Source organism: Setaria italica, chromosome IX (assembly GCF_000263155.2).
Source record: "Setaria italica strain Yugu1 chromosome IX, Setaria_italica_v2.0, whole genome shotgun sequence".
In the NCBI taxonomy this organism is placed as follows: Eukaryota; Viridiplantae; Streptophyta; class Magnoliopsida; order Poales; family Poaceae; genus Setaria; species Setaria italica.
The window spans coordinates 35,396,027-35,418,428 of record NC_028458.1 but is presented as its reverse complement, the minus strand read 5'-3'; the positions used below and the strand labels follow the sequence as shown (position 1 = coordinate 35,418,428).

The following is a 22,402-nucleotide window of genomic DNA, read 5'->3' as shown; positions in this document are numbered from 1 at the left end:
TGGATGTCAAGTCCCGCTGGGTGCCCGGTTTCCCTTCCTGGGAAGGGGAGGCGAGGCCGCGCGCAGGCGCGTCAATAAAAAGGGTCGCGGATCGGGTGCGGTGCGGACTCGGAGGGAGCCGCGTGTGCGACGCCACGCGCTCATGCGAGGCCCGCGATGGGGGCCTCTCCGTGTCGTATTCGTACATGGCCGTATTTGGTGGTACTCTATAGTATCCGAGTCCACACACGTACTACGAGTGCTCGGTGTGCACATCTGCACTGGCACTGCAGCCCTGGCGGCCCTGGGCCCTCGCCAAAGTGGGATGACACTCGCACACTGAATTATAGGTTATTTTAATATTTATAAATTTCTAATTTTAACTTCGATTAGCTGAAAGTACAGTAACTGCAACAACAGTCGTTGGTTCAAATTTCACAAGCATATAATTATCGGTACAACACCAGCAGCTAGGCAGGTAAATAGTCCGAGCATCTTCACCCGTACTTATAATAATATATTTCTTCCCTACAAATACCTTTTTTTTTCATTTCTATGAGCATTGCTACAATAGATCATCAAAAATAACCGTTGGATATGGGAGAGGAGTGAATCACCTACATACATACAGTGGCGGAACCAGAAGAACTTGCAGGGGCCATGGCCCCCCTAATGATCCAAAATTATTAGGGGAGAATGGGAGAAATGGGAGAAGGATCGCATAATGGAGAATAGGGAGACAAAAAGAAATAGGGAGGAAAAAAAGAAGGGAGAAGATAAAAAAAGAAGGAAGAAAAAAAAGAAAAGAATATTATGGACATTTGATCTCTTTTGTCTGTTCTGAAAAATAGGAAAAATCGTTCTACTAAATTTTTTTGTTTTTTCAGGCGAAATAAGTCGGAGTCAAGGAAAAAACTACTTCATAAAAAATATCAAGAGCCGAAACTATTTCTGTATAAATTAGAGTCGTGCTAAATGGGTAATAAGAATAGGATTGGTAATACGTTGAAGTACCTTTAGAGGTGTTTGGCAGCACTCCACTTCAAAAAAAATCAACTCTACTCCACCAACTCCACCATAGAGCAGCTCCACCTGGATGCTCCAGAAAAAATATGGAGCACCTCTACGTATTTGGTTGATGGTGTGGCTCCAGCTCCAAGTATATCCTTATGAACATGGCCTGTTTGTCAGTCTTTCCTCCTTTCTCCGTTTCTCTTCCTCATTTTCTCGCCGTCGTCACCACCGGCAAGCAACCAAGTTCCTATTCGCTGGTATGTGCAAATGCTACTAGAAACTGCAGCCGTGATCATATTGGGAATAAACAAAACTAGCTGATGGCCGTGGCAGCGCTGAACAAAGCACAGATTGCACACTTTACACAGCTACGGAAGAAAATATCTGCAGAAATTCCCAGCACATCGGATTAACCCTCCAGAAAATCAGCCGTCACTACGTCTCCGCCACCCCTGGCTCCAATGCACCGCCGGGTCTGCGTGTTGCTGGATCATCCCGAGCAGAGCAGCAGCAACGCATGCGGCGCGGCCCCGCGAGCAGCGGAGGGGCGCGCGGATTGGCCCCGGTGAGCGGCGGCGGCAAGCGCGGCCCCGGCCACACCCCGACCTGGTGAGCAGAACAGCAGCAACGAGTGCAGCGCGACCGCGACGAGCCGAGCGATGAAGGCGCGTGGGCGCGGCCCCGACCCCGGAAGCAGCGGAGGCACGTGCGGCCAACCCCGGCAAGCTGTGGAGGGGCGCAGCTTGGCCCCAGCGAGCGGCGGTGGCCTAACATCGTCGAGCTGAGCGACGGAGGCGCGGCCCCGACCCCGGCAAACAGCGCGCGGTGGCGTGTGCGGCCGCCGGTGAGCGGCGGCACAACGGGAAAAATGACAAGAGAACGAAGGGAGGGGCGACAGGAGGAGGACCATTCGTTTTTTTCCTTTCGTGAACCGGCACGTGTGAATAATTACCCCACAACTTCACGAGGAGATTTAAAATAAATATTTTTGAGCACCCCTTTCCATGAATAAGACCCCTTGAGATATAAAATAACATAAATCTAGCTCCTAACTCCACTTTTTTTTCTGGAGATAGAGTTGATGGAGTTGGACGTGTAGGACAGTAAGTTTGTGGAGTGGAGTTGAAAAAGTTAGAGTGGAGTGCTACCGAACACCCCTTAATCCTTCGAATAAGAAGTTATTGATATTAATGCGAACCGAGTATAGCTCAGCTGGTAAGGTTCCTTATGGTGGAACCTGTCCACCACCAGGGTTCGAGTCTTCGACTCAGCACCGATGCTCGCACTTTCATGGATTTACTCTAGGATTTAACCAGCATTGAGCTTTCAGTGATAGGTAACATGTCTCTCGATAGTGAGGCATCAGTGGTGACTTCGTCAATATCGAGTATATGCTGACTCAGTCTCTCGAAGATACTCACAAAGGTAGGTTGCGTGCCACGTTCACAGTGGCGGGTGTACGTGCATGTTTTTTAGCCCAAGTGTTTGTACTTTGTTTCGAAAAAAAAAAATTGATGGGAATAAGTAATTTGGTTGAGACGTTTGCCTAAAGTGCTAAGCTCAATCCACTGATCGACACCTGCTGCTTGATCTTTCTAAAAAAAGAATACCTGCTGTTTCCAACAAAAGGCACACCGGACTCGTGCCGTCCGATCCCGTGGCCCGTGGGTGTGATCACGCGGGCAGGATGTCTCCATCGCGATCACCGGTCACCGCACAGGCAGCCAGGCAGAGGCAGGTGCCGTGCCGACACGTAAGCGTACGATGCGCCAGGCTGGACGGGTACCTAGCGCGTGTGCCGTGTGCGCATCGTGCTCGGTGCCCGCACCACGTGTTCGTACGTGTCAGGATCGCACAATCGCAAGGCGTCGGCCTGCGGCCTGCCCCCCTCTCGTCGTCAGTCCCTCTGCCCCGTCGGCCCACCCACAGCCTGCCTGCCGTGGCGATTGGTCGTCACACTGTTACTATGCTGATCACGGTCAGATACCGACCGTAGCGCCGGGTGCGGTGTGGACTGTGGATCGGAGTTCCTCGAAGCAGCGTAGGCGAGTAGACATACAGGATATCCAATTATCCATGACGCTGCTGCTGCTTCTCTGCGTCTGACTTGCCTCGCTTCCTCCTGTTCCGACGGCAGCACGACCTGCTGCAAACCGAAGCTAAGAGAAATAAATGCACTGGTCGGTGTTAGCTGAGCTGCCCCAGCTTCAGCAGGTCGGCGCCGGTTTTTTGATCCCATCGAAGCACCTTACTAATGGCCTGCCTGCCTGACCAACAAGCGAGTAAGGGCTTGTTTTCTTCCCCTTGCTAAACTTTAGTTGCTAAACTTTAGCAAAGCTATTTGGATACTCTTGCTAAAAGGTATTTAATGAGCTGTAAAAGGACCTATCTACCCTTATTAAAGGTGCGCAGGAGGGGGAGACAAGCAATAAATGAGGGGTATATATTGTCCAGCCCACCTTTTAGCAAGTTTTAGCAACCAAAAACTTGCTAAAGTGCTAAACTTTAGCAACTCAACTTTATTAAGTTTTAGCAAGAGTGTTTTGCAGTTTAGCAGCTCAAAGTTGCTAAACTTTAGCATCTAAAGTTTAGCAAGGTGGAAGAAAACAGGCCTAAGAGTGAGGAATTATGATTTCGATTTTGACGAATACTCCCTCTGTCCCCAAGCATCTATTTAAACTCTAAAATTTGTATCACAAAGAGTGTCCTTCCACCTCCTATTAAACATCATCTAATTAAAGTAAAATTCACATCAATAAAGAAAAATATATGGAGAAGCATGTAGAGCCAATCCCATAATCAATTGATGTTATTTTTCTAGTTCCATGCACGTGCATTTATTTAGGATTTAGAAAACTAAACAAGCAGCATGATTTTCAATCACAATTAATATTAGTTATTAGGGGTAACATAGACATTTCTCCACACTGACATTAGTAGATGATGGCATGCAGTCACGTACTCACGTATGAATGGCAAAAAAGAAAAAAAAGAAGTACAGCACCGTCGGCAGCATCAAGAGATGCATGGTGGCCGCCTAGACTGGGTGTGAGAAGCCAGCGACCAACCAACACCTGCCGCTCGCCCGTCCGCCCGCGCGCGGGCGAGGCTTTCTTGACCGTGTTCCGACTCGGGAGCACATTCGCAGCAGCGACCGCATATTCTTTCCGCGTTCGACCTTGTCAGAATCAGTCATCCGTGTAGTATTGTTTTTGTTTTTTCCCAACCCACAAAAAAAAAAAAGAGCGTCAGCAGCGCACACCAAATGCGCCCTGAGGCATCTATTCCTTCTCTAGAAACCTTCCACGCTACGGCCTAAGGAAGATCATGCATGACTGCGACTTTCCATCAACGAAATTAACCCAGGAAACATCCATTGCGTTCCAATCCTTGTCGTTTAATAAGAACGTACGGCCTGTTTTATTTGGCCATCTTTTCTCACAATATGTTTCATGGGATTTATAGCTACCAAACCAATACAATGTGAAACCATCTACAAAAATAAGCCTGATTATATTGTTTGGTTTCTGTGCGCCAAACATTTTTTTAAACGATTCTGTGCACTAATCATATGCATGCCTGTAATTTGACTAGTTTTATGTCAACCGTGTACAGATTTTGACTTTTCCAAAACGATGAATAAACCTTCTATTCCTCAACTGAAGCAATGGAACGGAATATATAAGAAGAAAAAAAATTATAAGGTCGTTTGGGTTACACGAAATGGATAACATCATTTGTTCCACTAGCTCAATGAATCGACCAAATTAAACCAACACCTCACTCACAGTATGGATGTAACTTAACTATAACAAGCTCATCTATAGATATACCCTACTCTGACGATAGATAAGATCGTATTCATGCGACGGCAGCTTCAAGTAAAGCTGAAGGCGCTACCGCAGCCTGACCGTGTTCCTCTCTGCCTGCGTGCCTGCGGTTACAGTCTCGAACGGCGCTTGGAGTTGGACTTGGAATGACTTGTCGGACCGGCAACAGCGTCACCAGCGGCAAGAGAGTTCTTGAGAAGCCGCCTCAGCACCTTTCCAGCAGGCGACCTGGGTATCGCCTCCACGAACACCACCTTGCGCACCTTCTTGTACGGGGACACCTGCATCGCCACCTCATAAAGCTCATTTCAGGAAAACAAATACCGTCTGCAGATGTCGTTCCAGGATGCAGTGTTAACCAAAAGGTGTAGTGGTATAGATGGTATTGGCAGGCGTCAATGTAGCATACACGACAGTGATTACAGTCCAATCCCATCAGCCCATCTTAAGATACACTAGTTCCATCCTTACCGGTATCTGACCGATGACTCCATCAACCACAGCCTACAGGTTCATATTACCAGTATAATCTAATGCATGGTCGCATTACTTGGATACAGTCGGGAAGAAACAGACTCCTAGACGAAAGCCAGGTTTGGTTTCTCTTGCAACCCCTTCTTTAGCTATGAAAGAAAAGGTTTCCAAGGAACAGCTAGGAGGAGCATAATTCTTCAAGGAAACGGGAATCCAATTCTCCAAGTCAACAAAAGTAGGAGTGCATGCCAGCCTGGCCTGTTAGAACTTACTAGATGGCGTGTTAATCACACGATTCTTTGGAATAGAAGAAAGCCTAGAATTCTTTGGGATGTTAACATGATGCTGTATGAGGCTAGCCTGCTGCTGCCAAACCACCTGACCTCACACTCCCAGTTGGTTATACATTGCCATCCATACGGATGTGCTGCTACGCGAGACTGATTGAGAGCGCATGCATGATGCATGCATGGCAGCTTCTAGCAGCAGCAGCAGGACAGCACTGCTGTACAGGTGGGGAGCATGCACGGCAACCACAAACCACACAACTCGATTGTCAGACTTGCTAATATCATATCTGTCTTATTAGCTACTAGTCATTTTTCTAGTGAAAGCAACATGTATTTGTATATATGTACATTTCTTACAACTTACAACGCTTTGCCTGAAATTTGATGGCTAGGGCAAAGACGCTGCTTTCAGCAGCAGCAGGAGGACAACACTGCTGTACAGGTGGGAAGCATGCACGCAACCACAAACCACAGCCTCAATTTTCACATTTGCTAATATCTGTCTTATTAGTTACTAGTCCTTTTTCTTGATGAAAGCAACATGTATTTGTATATATGTAGATTCGTTATGACACGTGCCTGAAATTTGATGGCTACGAGAAAGACTCCATGTTATACTACGACAGCATGTCATGTTGAAGAAGAAACAACAGAGCGTAGTGTGTGGTCTGGTATTATCTTTACCTGCTTGGCCACATATTCCATCACTTCCGTACATGAAAGGCTGCTTCCAGATTTCCTCACCACGAAAGCTACTGGTACCTCTCCAGCTTCCTCGTCCTCAGCACTATCATTCAACCACAAATTTCATGGAATTAGGTTCAAACGCGTGTCATGCAGATCAAGTTATATCAGGACTGCGCGAAGTTAGAAACTCACGATGTAACAGCCACATCTACAATTTCTGGGTGCTCGACCAAAACTGCTTCCAAGTCAGCTGGAGCTATCTGATGGCCAGAAAAAAGGAACAACAATTTGTTACTACAACCAAAGCTTTCCCACACGATATCCACAGCAACAATGGCAAAAGCAGAGCACTTCAGCCGGGCCTGCATACCTGATATCCTTTGTACTTGATCACCTCCTTCAAGCGGCCTACTATGTACAAGTAACCATCTGAATCGAAGTAAGCAGCATCACCCGTTCGCAGCCAGCCATTGTTCATTGCATGTGCATCCTCATCATTCAAGTAACCTGTGAAGAAACAAGAATCGAAATACAAATGAACAAATCGAAGAGGCATTCAGAAAATACAGAAAATAGTATTATTGATCGGACCAGAGAGTAGGCTCAGTTAAGGGAGAGAAGAATCAAAGTGCATAAGCTAAATCAACAGTCCAATCAATCTCGAAGTACATAAACTCAACCAACAGTCCAATCGATTTAGATCCGAAATCAGTGCTTGATAAAGGCAGACAAGTCTACATGGATGTGCTTACCACTGCAAAATAGTGAGGTCTGTAGATTTAGATCATTAGTACATAAGTAAGCATATTATAATGATCTTCAATGACCAGCTCACTGAAGATATAACCACAGTCAGGCCTGACTTATTTATCGAAAATTAGCAATATGCCAACCTATCTCTTTGAAAGAATTCCCAAGCCTTTGAATGTTAATTTACATCTAAACATTTTTTCTATGAAGTGACGAAGTATAACAGTTAAGCTCATGATACTGTACCTCTCATTATAGCTGGCCCATGGAGCCACAGCTCCCCACAAGAACCTGGAGGCAGGTAGCAACCAGTTTCCAGATCAACAATTCTGGCATGCATGTTTGGAGCCAGAAGTCCTACTGAAGCATACTTCTTCTGCTTTGAAGTATTGAAGCCTCGAGTTCCTACAGCAGCAGATTCTGTCATGCCGTAACCCTGTGCACAAATTGTGTTGCATGAAGGTAAGAGTTTTTCAGTATGGGGTTTTCTGTTCAAGAACGAAAAAAGCAGCAGCCTTATAGAGAATTTAAAGAAGTTCTGCAAAAGGAACAAAATGCTGCTGTGACTCAGCAGCAACACAAAAAACAGTACATCCAAGATAATCTCCTAGGAAGCAACAAAGTTTACAAAAGAATAATTACTCCAACAGTTTGTAGGTACAGATTCCAGTCTGGCATTTCATTTCTTCAAATTTAAACGCCATTGAAAGATGGATACATGTTCAGATGCAGTTAGTGACATGAAGAGTTTATGTCAGTATAGTAAGTACTCGCACTGTGTAAAGATCAGAAAATCAATCCATTTCCAGAACCATGAGTCCCCAAGTGTCTGCTTCTTTCGGAGTTATCTTTGATTTTTGGGATTTTTTAAGGAAAAGAGTAAAATCCTTTCCCTTTGCTCTAGAAAGAGTAAAATCTTTGTAAAGCCCTCTGCTGTACTCAATAGTACGCGTCACCAAGTGACGTTGACAGGTGATCAAGTATGCCAACGCCCAACTGGGAAACTCAACTTCAAAATTCAGAACAAGGGCACATCATCATATTTTGTGTGTGGATCAGTGTTATCCAGAGTCCAGACAACCATATCCTAATCCTTTTCCCGAGTCACACATTCCGTACTCGGCCCATAATTTTGTACACTGTAGTATACTGTTGTACGAAGGCACGGTCTAGCCAGCGAAATCAGCCCCTGGAGCGGCCCTAGGTGTTGGGCTGGCCCAGCTCCGCCCCTGCCCATGGCAGACTCTAACATCAACACTGTAGCACGAATTTGGACTGTTGATCAGGGAATTGGAGGGCTGAGAATACGTGCAGTTCTTATCGTGCAGTGGCACGATAAGAACTGTTGTGGATAATCGGATTAAAAAGAGTACTCGACATTTTTCTTCACCTATTTGGCACTCTGCAAATATTTTGCATGGCTGCCTCCTCTTGAGTACTTGAGTAAAACTGAACATTTGCTCCTATAAAAAAGCTCCACATTTCAGAGCAGGGCATATGGTCAAAACTACTGAAATCGTCTCCTATAAGAAAACTGACTCCTACTAGATTTGTGCACCGCTATGTACTCTGGTACCAAAACAAAGTCCCCATCAGACGTCAGTACTTCATCAGTACGTAGGCACGAACGGATAAGCTACTGTGACTGTGAGTGGAGTAGGCAGATGTTAACAGGTCTTAGAATCACACCTCATCCATGGTCACAAAACAGGAGGAAGGGAGGTGGAGTAGTTGTTCCTTGCTGATGATGTATGCCTTATGGATTTGTAGCCTGAATATAGTGGTTAGTCACGCTGAAGGTTTCTGTTTGTCGGGGGTAGTACTCTGTAGCGTGCCTTTTATGCCTGACAGATGTCGCTGGAATTCTAGATAGCGAGAAAGCAGTTGTGTATGTGGCCGGTTGGCTGTCAACCGGTTCTGCAATGCACTGCAAAATAGTTTACAGTGCATTGCAGAATGTTTCTCACACGACTCTAAAAAGAGTGGGGTAGGCAGGCACCTGAATGAGATCGACGTGGGGGAAAGCCTTGACGAAGTCGTTGATGAGCCTGACGCTTGCCGGCGCTGCACCAGTCGACACCTGCACCAAAGAACTCAATGCCGGTGGCTCGGCCGCGTGCACCATCGCCGCCATGATGGGCGGCACGAGCGGGAAGTGCGTGACCCCGAATCTGTCGATGGCCTTGACGGCCTCGCCCACGTCGAACCTCTTCATGACGACGACGGTGGAGCCGAGCGTGAGCAGGCCCACGGCGAAGAGCGAGAGGCCGTAGACGTGGAACATGGGCAGCGCCGCCAGGTAGACATTGTCACAAGCAGGTGCCGCGTATTGCGAGGCCTCGAAGCGGACGAAGAGCTCCGCCGTGGCGATGAGGTTGCGGTGCGTGAGCACGACGCCCTTGCTCCGGCCGCCCGTCCCTGACGAGTAGAGGATGGCGGCAGCGTCGTCCTGGCCGACCGGCGGGGCCGGCGGCAGGTCGGAATCGAGCAGCAGCAGCGAGCGGAACGGCGCGAACCCGGGGGCGCCGGCGTCCGCGGGACGGAAGGTCCCGGGCACGAGGACGACCGGGACGCGCAGCGGTGGGAGCCTCCCGGCGTTGTCCGCCGCGGCGAGCACGAGGGCCGGTCTGGTCTCCCGCACCCTGTCGGCGATCTCGGCGGGGGCGCTGTACGGGTTCATGGTGGTGGCGACGCCGCCCGCGGCGAGGACGGCGAGGAACGCGACGGGGAAGGCGACGGAGTTGGGGAGGGCGATGAGCACGACGTCGCCCGCGTGGAGGCCGTGGCGGCGGAGGAGGCCCGCGGCGAGGGCGGAGACGAGGCGGCGGAGGCCCGCGCGGGAGACCGCCTCGCCCGTGGCGGCGTCGACGAGCGCCGGGGCGTCGGGCGCGGCGGCGGCGGGCAGGAGGGCGAGGACGTGCGGGGCGAGGGAGAGGCAGGGGTCGGCGGGGAGGCGCACCGCGGGGTGCGTGCTCGCGTAAACCCCGGAGGCCGCGGAGTAGAAGGTGGTGGCGGCGGCGGCATTGGCGGTGCCGTTGTTGGGGCCGTGGGCCGCCACGCCGTCCTGCATTGTCACTGGTGTGGTGGTGATCTCTGCTTCACGTGGTGTCGTGTCGGTGTTGGACTCTCGCTGCACTTTAAGCACTTGCCTGGCCGAGTATAAATAGGCAGGATTCTGCGGCTGGGATGCGATGCGGAGCCACTTTTCGGTGGATCAAGGCGACGGCTTCAAGCTTGGGAAAGGAACCAACGAGGAATCTTACGCTTCATGCAACAGATTAAACTCATGCCAGCTGGCCAGTCAGAAAGGCAAAATGCAACCCGATGCTGCTGTACTGTACATGCTGCCTATCTCAGCAAATCTTCGTGCGCGGCGGCTTTTGCAGTCCTCGGTGTCTTTTTTTTTTTTGGAATAAATACTAGTCCACAGTCCCACCATGTGACTAATAATTCTTCATCAGCGGGGAAGGAAATCAACAATTACGATGACTAATTCTTCATGCGCGGGGAAGGAAAAACAATTTAGAAATCAATTTAGATGGCAGCAGGGGCGGCTTCGGCGGTCCTAACCTGGCGGCTAGCTAGAATAATTTCGATCGTACTAAGTATCCTACATGCAAGCGATTCGCCGAGATGGCAATAGAATTAGAGGAGGAGATAGAACGAGATGGTTTATTTCTCATGCAAGAACGGGTACCCGTGTCCTATTAAACGCTTCATGTACGAATTGAATACTATGGCCGTCTATGAAATAATAAAAGAAAGCTTAGATTACAAAGAACTGTTCGTGGAATCTTTACAAACTATAAACATAGGATTTGCTATTAGATTGACCAAAGTATATAAGGGAGTGACATGCAGCCAAGAAATGGCCGGCGATTTGACTGACTCTCCATTTCGAACTGCCAAATTTTAATTAGCCGGCAAAACTTTTGTTGCAAACAGAATGAATGCTAAAATAGTAGGACAGAGGGACCAAACGTTCTGCCCAGTTTTTTCTGGCCGGTCAAACTAACACCACTTTATTAAAACCGTATCCAATCACTAGCTAATTGTTGTTACGAACAAGATTCCTTGTAATTTTACCCACAAAACTAGATCTAATTTGCTATATTACATGAAATAAAAGCAATGTCATGTGGACTCTACGAGTCATACCTACATTTTTGCCAATATTTCATAGAATTTGCTCCGATAGACCCTTTTCAAGAAAATCGAACGAATTAAGTAAGCAGGTGATTGTTTCACTTCACTGTTTCCAAAGCTAGCCATACCATTAAATTACTGGATGATGTTGTGATCTACTGCTCCATAAGAATTGTGTAGTGTTTTGCAATTGTTTTCAAATAGTAGATAGACGAGATGCGCCTCTTTGAATTGAATATTTTCATTTTTATAGTCATACGACACTGAGTGGTAACAAACAAAATAGGCATACATAAATATGGTATTAGCAAACATATAGGGGACGCAAAGATAAATTAATTCACTTTAATTTCCCCATACATCATATAGTAGTAGATGGCATATATATAATATAGAGTTAAAAAACATATCTCATACTTGAGCTACTAGTTTATCTCTGTCCATACTTTTGCCAAATATGCTCAATCAAGTCGTTCTTAAGTTGGAAATGAGCTGATCGATCTTCAATATCTTCATTCTTGTCTAGCACTCTTTCAAATGTAGCACATTCTTCAGGGGAGAATTCTGCTTCTTCAACAATCGATGTACTTGGAGGCTCGTTCAAATCAAGATTTTCTTCAATATCCTCCTCCTTTTCGTCTTCAACTATCATATTGTGAAGTGTGATGCATGCTAGCACAACTTTCTCGAGTTCTCCTTGGTCATATAGCTGCTGGTCGCTTCAAAATGCACCACCGACGTCGCAAGACACCAAATGCTCGTTCAATATCCTTTCTCTTCAATTCTTGATGCTCTTCATATAACTTGTCCTTGTCTGTAATGGGCATTCTTATTGATTTTACAAATACAGCCCATTCCGAGTATATTCCATCAACGAGATAGTAACCTATGTTATACTGATTCCTGCTGACCATAATGCATGCCATATCCAAAGATATGCGAAGCCACGGCCTCAAGAATTAACGTTGGAACTTTTCAATCACCCCGAGTGAATTGTCCCTTCCATGCATTGGGACATCTTTCCCATTACCAATGCATGTTGTCAATGCTCCCAAACATGGCAGGAAAATCTCGACTCTCAGTAACTTTGAGCAAACGCTCAATATTTGCCACAGTGGGTCGACTCAAATATATTTGTTTCACAAAAAACAGAAAGAACACCTTTGGGAAACATCTTCAACACCTGTAATGCAGTAGTGTCACTATTCTTCAAGTACTCATCTAGACGATCTGCGGCGCTACTATTGGCCAATTGACGAATAACCGCTGTACATTTCTGCAATGGTGAGAGCCCCTGACGATTAACGGCATCTGTCCTAGCAGTGAAATAAGTAGACCATATTGGCTTACAATATAAGTGGAATTCCATGGACTGACTCCTAACAACGTGTTTATCGCGTTATTAGCTAGAGCACCATCAAGTAATAAGAAATATAATTGTTCACTCCTGATGCACGAAAGAAGCTACATTCCTCAGATATAGTATCTCAATTTGTGGAATATTGACACATGAAACTTTTAACTCAATGCGTCTCAATGAAGTGATCACCATGTGGCTGACTCAGACATGATCAAAGATAATTAGGGTTTGCTCAGTCCCAGGCAGTTCCAAGCCACAATCATCATTGGTTCCCACTAGGCTGGTTCGCCAGCCCCACGTTCTTGAAACATTTGTGGATTCTTCATCGCTACCCTCCCTTTCCTCCCTCTTACCTCCCTTGTATTTGTTTATCGTTAGTCTTCCTGCCCTGCAAGTGGCATTTTCTTGTATTTACCCTCTTCTCTCCCTTCTCTCGGTCATCAGAATTATTTTGCATCATATCCCAAATCTCTTTGTTAGTTATTGTGCCTTGGTTTATTAAGGCTTTGTACACAGACCTTACCATGAAGCATCTGCTTTGGTATTGATCCCAAAAGAAAATGTCATTATTTTTCATTTAGATGGACGCCTGCGACTAAGTTATGCCATTCTCTCAACTTGTTTTCCACTAATGTTCTCCTAAAAGACACGTTTAGGGGTGTGTACTGTTAATAACTGGTGCAATTATTGTTTATTTTAGTATGGACTATATTGTACAGCGATAGGTATTGCATTGAACTGACTCCTAATGACAGGTTCATTATATTATTAGTTGGAGCATCGTCAGGAATATAATTCTTTAATTCATTCTTGGTGTATGAAAAAAAGCTATTTTTTTTTCTCAAATATAGTATCTCAACATGTGAAATCTTGACACGTGAAACGAGATAGATACGTCTCAATGAAGTGGGTCACCATAGTTTGACTGACGTATTCAAAGATAATTAGAAGTTAGCATTTATTTTGCTAGCTAAACTACCTTCTAATACTGTACATGTGAAGAGCATATTTTATGATACAATTAGTTTTTCTTGTTGATCTATAAGTGCCCGAACGACCTGGCGGTTGCCTAGGTCCTTCCAAGCCACAAATTTCATTGGTTCAGGTGGAGCTAGTTTGCCAACCGTAAGCCCTTCTGCTTTCTTTGAACGTTCGTTTCACCCCTACTCCCTTCATCCACGATGTGTATTGCAGCTTATGTCTCGTTTGGTAGAGCTCCAGTTTAGAAATTCTATGGATCACTTAGAGCTAGGCATGGATTCTGGAACTAGAACTGCATGTGCATCAACAGTATTTAGATGCATCATTTTATTCATAGTTTAATCTACAGAACTCAGATATGTGGATTATCATTTAACATAAACTTTCCAGCCTAAGGTCAGTCTTAGTGCACAATTTCATTGCAATATTATCAAGACTGGAAACTAGGTAACTATACCTGTTGAGTGTCATGGGGATGAAACTCCTCTCACAGATGATGAAACTCTTCATTCTCTCTCCTCGTAAATATATTACCAAGTTAGCAAAATTGCTAATGTAGCATAAAATTTAATGCACATGAAACTCTCCATGAAACTTCAATTGAGAGTGGCCTAAGAAAGCATACCTCAGCATGAACCCTGACCTGAAATGTGAGTACTCCTGTTTCTTTTGTGCTTGTCCAATAGAATGATACTATGGGGTTGTTTGTTTCCTAGGGGCTAAACTTTAGCTCCTGTCACATCGGATGTTTGGATACTAATTAGGAGTATTAAATATAGGTTAATTACAAAACTAATTGCACATATAGAGGTTAATTCGCGAAATGAATCTATTAAGCCTAATTAATCCATGATTTGACAATGTGGTGCTATAGTAACCATTTTCTAATGATGGATTAATTAAGCTTAATAGATTCGTCTCACGAATTAGCCCAAGGCTTCTGCAATTAGTTTTATAATTAGTTTATATTTAATCCTTCTAATTAGCATCCGAAGATTCAATGTGACAAGGTCTAAACTTTAGTCATGGATCCACGCCCTGTATGTTCCGTAGATGTAGTAGGTCCCCAACCCACCTTGGTCGGTACCAACACACGAGTGCATGCTACTGTCACGAGGAAGAGGATGGGCTGCTCTACCGAGACACACCATTCTCATTCTTCTGCTCTCGATCAGCTAGAATCACAATTCAGCGCGAGACACACTCATAGAATACGCAACACTAGAGCTGACTCCTCATCTGGCACATCAGGGTTTACTTTTACAGTCACTACCACACTACACACTAGCATGTACATCGAACAATTCATCAATCATTGGCAATTCAGCATCCTTTTTAAGGGTAAGGTAACTAAGAGAAGAATTCACAGGACCAGGAAAACCAAAATCAAGTTAGAGACCACTGCTTTTTCAGTATCATTCAGGGCTGGATGTCGTAGTGATAGACGAAGTGCGGCGGCGACGGCGAGTCCATGTCGCTCCTCACGTGGATCCCCTCATGGTACTGGGTACTCCTGCTGTATTGGCTCTCCTCGTGGTGGTAGTGCATCTCGTGGGTGCTTCTCAAGTGACTCTCCTCATGGTACTGAGATGAGCTCCTCACATGAGTCTCCTCCTCCTGACGGTGATGATGCTGTTGCTTCTGGGCTTTGTCGATCCTCACCTCCACCGTCTCCTCCTCTTTCGCCGCTTCCTCGAAAAGATGGAAGATGGGATGCAGGTAGGCGTTAGCCAGGAAGGATTTCAGGTTCAGGTTAGGCTCTGACGCGTGCTCCATGTTATCCTTCTCCATCGCTTCCTGAAAAATCAAAACAGTTCAATTTCCAAACATAAGAAACGGTTAGAGGAGGCTTTCAGAGCTATCTCGTAGCAGAGAGAAAGAAAGAATGTTGCTCCAAAACTGGCTCACCTCTAGCGGATACTTCCTGAAAGCAGGCTCGAACCGGCTCTTGCAGTATTTGTGGAACCATATTGTCAGCAGTGGCAGGAAGATGAGTAGAGGGGTGGAGAAAGCAGCTTCCTTTGTGCTCATCAACCCAAACAGAGTTAGGTGAGAGATCAACAGGCTTGCTATTATTCGGGAATGCACCTGAGGCCAAAATGCAGCAGCGCTCTCGTACTCCTGATTGTAAACATTGATGATCTGAAACCAACAACAAACAAAAAGAGGAGAGAGTTATTGAGGTTAGTGTCATTCGACATTACAGGCTTGGGAAGGTGAAAAGTGGCATCAATCAGAATATCTGACCTGATGTCTGTAGACGAGGAAAGCAAAGGCAAAGAAGATGATAATGAATGGCAGGAGAATGGGGGTGACGACGGCGTACACAAGCCCAAGGAGGAAATACAGCTGCAGTGTTGGAAGGTTTTCTCCAAGCCCAATGCTACCAGGATCCATCGCCCTCTCCCTGTCCCTCTCCGTTTTCACGATAAACATGTTTTTCAGATGGTATATCACCAGAGGCTTCACTCGAAGGATCTCGTTTGCAATACCAGCCCAGCCATCAACCATTATGTACGTCATGAAAAATGTGGCCTTCATTGGTATAGCTACTCCGATTGTCATTGGTATTCTGCGTACAGATTATGCAATGTTACAGGTTATGACTATGCATTACATCAGAAACTCTTTATCACACAGCTTTGAGAAGTTAACAACCAAACACAGTAGTGCAATTTACTTGTTTCACATAAATTGAATAGCAAAAGAAAATAACTTTTAGGTTCATAAATATACAGGAAAAGAAACGAAGTCTGAGGAGAATTACTGTGTAGCAGGCTTGTGGAGGAAAGTGTATAGCTGTTCAAAGGCTGTGCCAGCGATTATGCTTCCAAGGAATACATTCACCAGCATGAAGTAATAATATTTCGAAGCAGTCCTCCTTTCCAGCGATGATAAAGAGATGTAGCCTTCAACTTTTGACATGATCAGTAAAACTGTAGGGAGGATATAGAGAAAGATCTTCAGAGCCAGACCGGGAACAAACCCCTGCAGGAAGGATTTTACCACTTTTCTGCAAACCAATCAAGAAAGCATAAGAAAAATCATTAAATGGACCCATCTAAGTAGTTAGTATCAGGCAAAAGAAACAATGTGCAGGAAAAGAAACCTTACACTTCTATTACTGGCTTCAGAAAAGGAGCAACTTTTTCAAGACCCTCAAGATTGGCAAGTGATTGCACAAATGTGATAGGTATCATGTAGAAAAACACCAAAGCAAAGACCGCAACGGATATCAGAAATCTGCGGATACTGAGAGAGAAAAATGGGATGGCAAGATTCTGCCAATAAACATCCCGCGGTTCAGGAGCCCAATCAGTCAGCCATTGGGTTGGGTTCTTCGACTGTTGTGTCTGTGCACACACAGCAGCACCCCATCTTGAGTCAAACGTAACAAAAGAAACCGGCATAATAGCTTTTGGGTCATTGAGAACTTTCTGGCGCTCGGATGCCATCTGAAATATCAAGACAATAAACAGCCTGCGTAACTGTACACGCAAGAAATAAAGAGGACTTTTACAGTCCACATACTTATAGAATTGTGCATATCATTGATGATAGATCATATCATCAAGAACTGCAGACTTACCTTCCTCTCAAGCTCGCTGATTCTAGCCTGATAGTAGTCAATTTGATCCACTTCCCTGCCACAGAAACCAAGGCATCCTGTCTGAAACACAGGAAAAATCAACATGCTCAGGGATTTCCTAGCAAGCATAATATAGAGCGAGCATGGTTGAACAACTTGGTACGTGAGCAAATGAAACAAAGAACAGAAGCAATGTTGGAGAAGTTACCCTTCTAGTTGGTCTTTTCTCAGGATGCCTTTCAAACTTCAGCTGATAGTAATCCAACCAATTTTGAAGCCTATCCCTTTTCTTCACAAGTTTAGCGTACCGATTTGCGTTGTAAACAGGCTGACCATAAAAAGCAAATTTGCCTTTTTGTAATCACCACATTTCTCAACAACCATAATTTGTGATTGGTTGAAAACAGAGTAGAATGAACAAAAATCATGCCTGACAAAATGCAAGGTGAATGAGACATAAGCAAAGGAGAGGGCCATGTACCTGCTGACCAAGATAGTGGTCTGGATGATTTCTTCGGAAGAACTCGTCAACTGTTTCAGAAGTTGAATGGCTTGAGATGCGAGGAATGTTTCTAACAATCACCTGGAATTGCGAAAGAACATTAAATGCTACAGAGCTACTTTGGATTTCAGTTCTAAATGTGAATATATTAAGCTATAGCACAACCGCGGTACATGTTTGACTCAGTAAATCCACACTAGAGCATGTGTTCAACTACTATTTTCTTAGTTATCTATCACAAATGCAGTGGAGCATGGTTCATATGTATATGGTTAGTGTATCACACCATACTTCATCAATGTACTTACAGTAAACTGATCGGCGCAACGCTTCTGGGAAGCCAGGAAATGCAATCTCATAAATGCAACATTGCTGTATTCTTTATACAGCATGAAGCACACCCAGAATGTGAACACATATGCCATCAGGAGATGAACAAAGAATCTGAAATGAATTGCAACAAAAACGGTCAGATAATTTATATAGTTACAACTTACAACCTAACACTGTAAGCATAGTAGCCAAGTAGGTTGTAGGCATGGAAAATGTTCTGAACTTTGTATTAGTATAAGGAGCAAAAATTGTTAGGGTTCATAAGATTCTTACCTGTTGGATCCAGGGTTTACATTTGATATGGAAAGCTTATCGATATCACTGAAAACAACTTCTTTTTTTAGATTAAGTAATGTGCCGCCTGATACATTGACTGGAACAAGAACCAGCAGTGCGAGAGCTGCAATGGGCAAAAACATCTTGAGACTGCCAAGGAGACAACAAAAAAATCCGTTAGCATATTGGATTGAGACAAACCCTTTTTTTATTGAAGGCACAAAGATGACACTTTAGGGACCATAAATGCAGCATTTCGATCCTTCTCTTGGAACACAATTAAAGATATTCCTCCTAATAGGGGGGGGGGGGGGTGAGGGGTAAAGGCCACAAGACAAGATTACAGCCTAAAACTAAGGATGAAATTACCCACACACATTTTGTGTAGATGCAAAGCATTGCCCATGTGTAAGGCTAAACGTGAAGTAGAAGGCTGCGTATTAAATAACTGATGAACTCGTGGTGGTGCCGGTGGTAGACAGGTGGAGTTATTCTCCCGTTCACTCTTATTACTAGTAGTAGAGACCCGACGATGACACCAGGTGAAATGAAATTTTTGATCATGCCATCTTGGGCCACAGTTGCAACCCGAAAAGGGAAACCTTTCGAATGAATTTTCGTCCAAAGTTTTCCAATCTAGTACAAGAAAAGCATCTCCAGTTGTAACTTGTAAGAACCGGTCCCCACAGATTGAGAGAACAAGAATCACCAGTTGGTGGTGACTTGGCGCCGCTACAATCACAGTGACAGGGGCACAAAGTTTGCCCTGGCCCTTGAACGTGAAACTGAAAGCGTTGTTGGCCTGTAGTGGGCGACCACTACCTAGCAATAGAATACTACTAACCGTTCAACTAGGCTCTAGGAAATCAATAATAAAACCACAGAAGTTTGTGCTATCCTGAAACAAAGCCAGGAATCGTGCGGATCAAATCAAGATTAGACGACACCATTTTCAACACCACGACCGAGTGGGATAACAGTACAGCCGAAACGTGCCAAGGACAACATTATCACCAAGATGTATGTAATCAAACACAAGCAATTGCATACAGTATTTTTTTAAAAAGAAACAATAGTAGTAGTCTCACATGGATAAACAATGAGTGATGGAATATTTTTACTCTCTTCTGAGATAAAAGCATTTATGCATGTAAGTAACAAGTATATTGTGCTATTACTCAAAAATCAATCGCAAGTGTAAATCTTTTGTGGAAGGTAAAAAAATAATGTTCTTTTTTGGAAGGAAAAGATGTTGCGGTTCTTTTTGGAAGGGGAAAAGGTGCCGGTTTTCTTTGTTTCAGCAGGCAATCTCTAGAGCACCTGTAAAGACGGGCGTCTAATTTCTTTGCCGCGAGACGATGGAACAAGCACGAGCGGCGCGGCCGAAAGGTCTGCATTGTTTAACATGCGAAGGAGCAACTTGCTGGAAGGAATGCAGTATCCAGACGCAATCCCGCATATGCATCCAACCAGGCAGAGGCAGGAAAAGTTGGCAAGGCAGGGAAATCTCGAAACCGTCATTTACTCGTGAGGAAGATGCCGGCGCCGTTTGCAGGAATTCAGGAAAATGAAGAAAGTAAAAAGGAAAATTCGCTGGCTACTACAGAAAAGAGGGGAAATGTGTGAAGAAAAACATTGCATTTTTACTGGCACTCTTTTACTTGAAAGTGAAATGATCGCATCTACTATCTGTACAAACAAGAAAAGGATGCACCTCTAACGAACTAAAAGTCCGACTGTGAAACAAGCAGAATTGCAATTCTTGAAGTTGAATTCTTGAACCAGCGGCGAGGAATTGGGAATTTGGGAGAAGAGAATCAAGAGCTAGTAGCGGCGTACGTACCCGAGCGTGTAGATGCGTAGGTAGACGGCGGAGTCGAGGCCCGCGTGCGCGATGAGCTCGGGCTCGGTCACGCGGAGCGCGCCGGGTACCCAGCTGAGGAAGGTGATGTAGGTGCAGATGTTGAGGTTGACGAAGCGGCGGACGGCGGAGCGGGAGGAGTGGTCGTGGGTGCGCTTGTGGGCGAGGTAGAGCTTGGGGAAGTAGACGCGGTCGTTGATGGGCTGGATGCGGAGGACGGCGAAGAGGAGGAGGAAGACGAAGGCGCTCAGTATGTTGATGAAGGCGGAGACGCCCAGGTCCTCCAGCGTCGCCATTCCGCCGCACCGCTAGCTGCGCCGCTTGCTGTTGTTTGCAGGGGAGAAGAGGGAGAAGGGGATGGGAAGGGAGATCGATCGGTGGGTGGGTGGCGAGAGCAGGGAAATTAAAGGAAGGGAAGGAGCAGCGGAGGGAATTCAGAAAGCGGGAGACGCGTGCGCGGCGACGGAGCGTGTCTCGAGTCGAAGCGCGGCGCGCGGTAGCAGAGGGCCGAGCACGCGGCGGCGCTAGCTAGTTGTAGTGGTGCGTGGTGTGCACTGTGCAGGCCAGTTGGTTTACAGCCGGTTTTGCAGTGCGTGGCGACCCCTGCTCGTGATGACTGTGCGTTGCGCGGACGCGGACTGACTTGGACGGACGCGGATTCACCGCGCGTTCATCGTGGTCGTGGATGTCCTCGCGCCCCGCCCTGCTCCCACTGATCTTCGGTTCTTCACCCAGGCAGCGCAGGCGGCAAAGGCGAATAACGCACTGCTGAGTTTGCGGCGACCCGACCCGACCCGACCCCCTGCGTTTTTGTCTCTCAACTGAATTTGCGTACGGACGGCATGGGCCGGATGGCGCAATGCGGGACGTGTTTGGATTGAGCCATGGCCGGCATCAATCTCAGCCCCGGCGATCAAAATCGGATGCCCGGAGCGCTGCCTGCGCCAGGAGCCAACCAAAGCAATAACCTTTTGGAACTTTCCACCCACTGACCCGCATCCGTCGGCGTCACATGCCCGTCGTCCACTTCCCAATTCGCGTCTCTCCCTCCGAAGAAAACAACAGAGCAGCCAGCCCAGGTTATCACTTATCTGTGAAGTATCACGGGCAGGGCGCGGCTGGCCGGCTGGCTGGCTATATCCTAAGTGCCCGCCCGACCATGGAAGGAAGGAATGATTGGCGGCAGGAAGAATAAGAAGACGACGAATCGCACCACATGGCTGTGGTTGCTAGCGCCGCGCCGCGCTGCATCGCGTTGCGTACACGACGCCGGCCAGGGACGGAGCAAGGTCAACACAACAACACCAAGCGCGCGCGCGGCCGTTGCCTTTCCGCCGAGGAAAATAAACCGGAGATGCGGCGCGGCGGTTAGGCACGAACGGCCATGTGCGTCCACCAGCTTCAACACCCGCACACCACTCCTGTGCGGGAAAAGGCACGACGCACGAGCACGGATCCTCCAAGGCTCCAACACACAAGAACAGGACTCCTTGACCATGCAACAGAGAAACCTGCCATCTCTTGTCAACCAAATAATTTCCATTGAATTTTAGGATCGCCATCCGGCAGCTAAAATTTATCCGTTTGAATTTTAGGATAGCCATTCCCCGCCTCGCTTTGGGCTCTGCGGCTGGCCCTCCATGCACCTCGATCGATCGGCTCCTCACTAATTTTTGGTTTGTCCAGTTTCGATATCTATGCTATGGTTCGTCACAGCGAGTCTGCGACCCGCGTCACATCCCAGCCATCTCTCTCTTTTAAAAAAATTATCCAACATTGAACATTCACATGTGAATGTCTACGACCATAAATAAACAAATCCGACCACTTTAGTTAGAAGATACATGAGTAATTAGACTTCACGTCTCAAAACGAGAAACAAAGAAAACAAAAAAGAAAGAGACTAAGAAAGAATAAAGCTAGAAAGACTAAGCTTCAAACTTCTTATATGCTCTTGCTTCAACCTTGTATTATGCCTCGTGTAGCAATTAATCCCTCACATCTGCTATTTTCTTTGAAACTTCAGAAGTTAGTTAGGATCATCGTACTTGACGGCCACCTGCTTCCTGGTGCTCTCTAGTCGCGTAGAAACTGCACTTAGTCAATCTCTACCAGACAATCTAGCAACCAAAACAAGTGCACTTAAACAACCCGTGCACCACTATCCCTCCAAGTTGATTTGGCACCGCCATCCCAAGAACTCCAAAACGGCGCCTCAAGAGGAAAGCAACACCAAGATGCTGCCGCCGTCCAAACCTACGAGTTGGTTCTTCAGTTTTCACCTGGAAAATATCCATGGAGATCGAGGTCCTCACCGCAACGCCTTCCAC

At 46.1% G+C, this 22,402-nt stretch overlaps 2 protein-coding genes across 2 annotated transcripts; both read right to left on the bottom strand.

Moving 5' to 3' along the window:
• Nucleotides 1-4,653: 4,653 nt before the first annotated feature.
• On the bottom strand, nucleotides 4,654-10,141 carry LOC101757683 (4-coumarate--CoA ligase-like 3). The gene is made up of 6 exons (XM_004983466.2): nucleotides 9,024-10,141; nucleotides 7,271-7,460; nucleotides 6,645-6,781; nucleotides 6,467-6,534; nucleotides 6,272-6,374; nucleotides 4,654-5,104 (listed from the first exon to the last, which is right to left on the bottom strand). Exons 1-6 carry the CDS (start codon nucleotides 10,092-10,094, stop codon nucleotides 4,934-4,936), a joined length of 1,740 nt encoding a protein of 579 aa, XP_004983523.1. The 5' UTR covers nucleotides 10,095-10,141; the 3' UTR covers nucleotides 4,654-4,933.
• A 4,578-nt stretch (nucleotides 10,142-14,719) lies between these two features.
• On the bottom strand, nucleotides 14,720-20,621 carry LOC101757282 (CSC1-like protein At1g32090). Its single transcript, XM_004983465.2, has 11 exons — nucleotides 20,055-20,621; nucleotides 18,209-18,361; nucleotides 17,911-18,046; nucleotides 17,582-17,683; nucleotides 17,309-17,428; nucleotides 17,101-17,181; nucleotides 16,626-16,966; nucleotides 16,279-16,524; nucleotides 15,759-16,083; nucleotides 15,420-15,653; nucleotides 14,720-15,308 (listed from the first exon to the last, which is right to left on the bottom strand). Exons 1-11 carry the CDS (start codon nucleotides 20,366-20,368, stop codon nucleotides 14,931-14,933), a joined length of 2,430 nt encoding a protein of 809 aa, XP_004983522.1. The 5' UTR covers nucleotides 20,369-20,621; the 3' UTR covers nucleotides 14,720-14,930.
• Nucleotides 20,622-22,402: the final 1,781 nt, after the last annotated feature.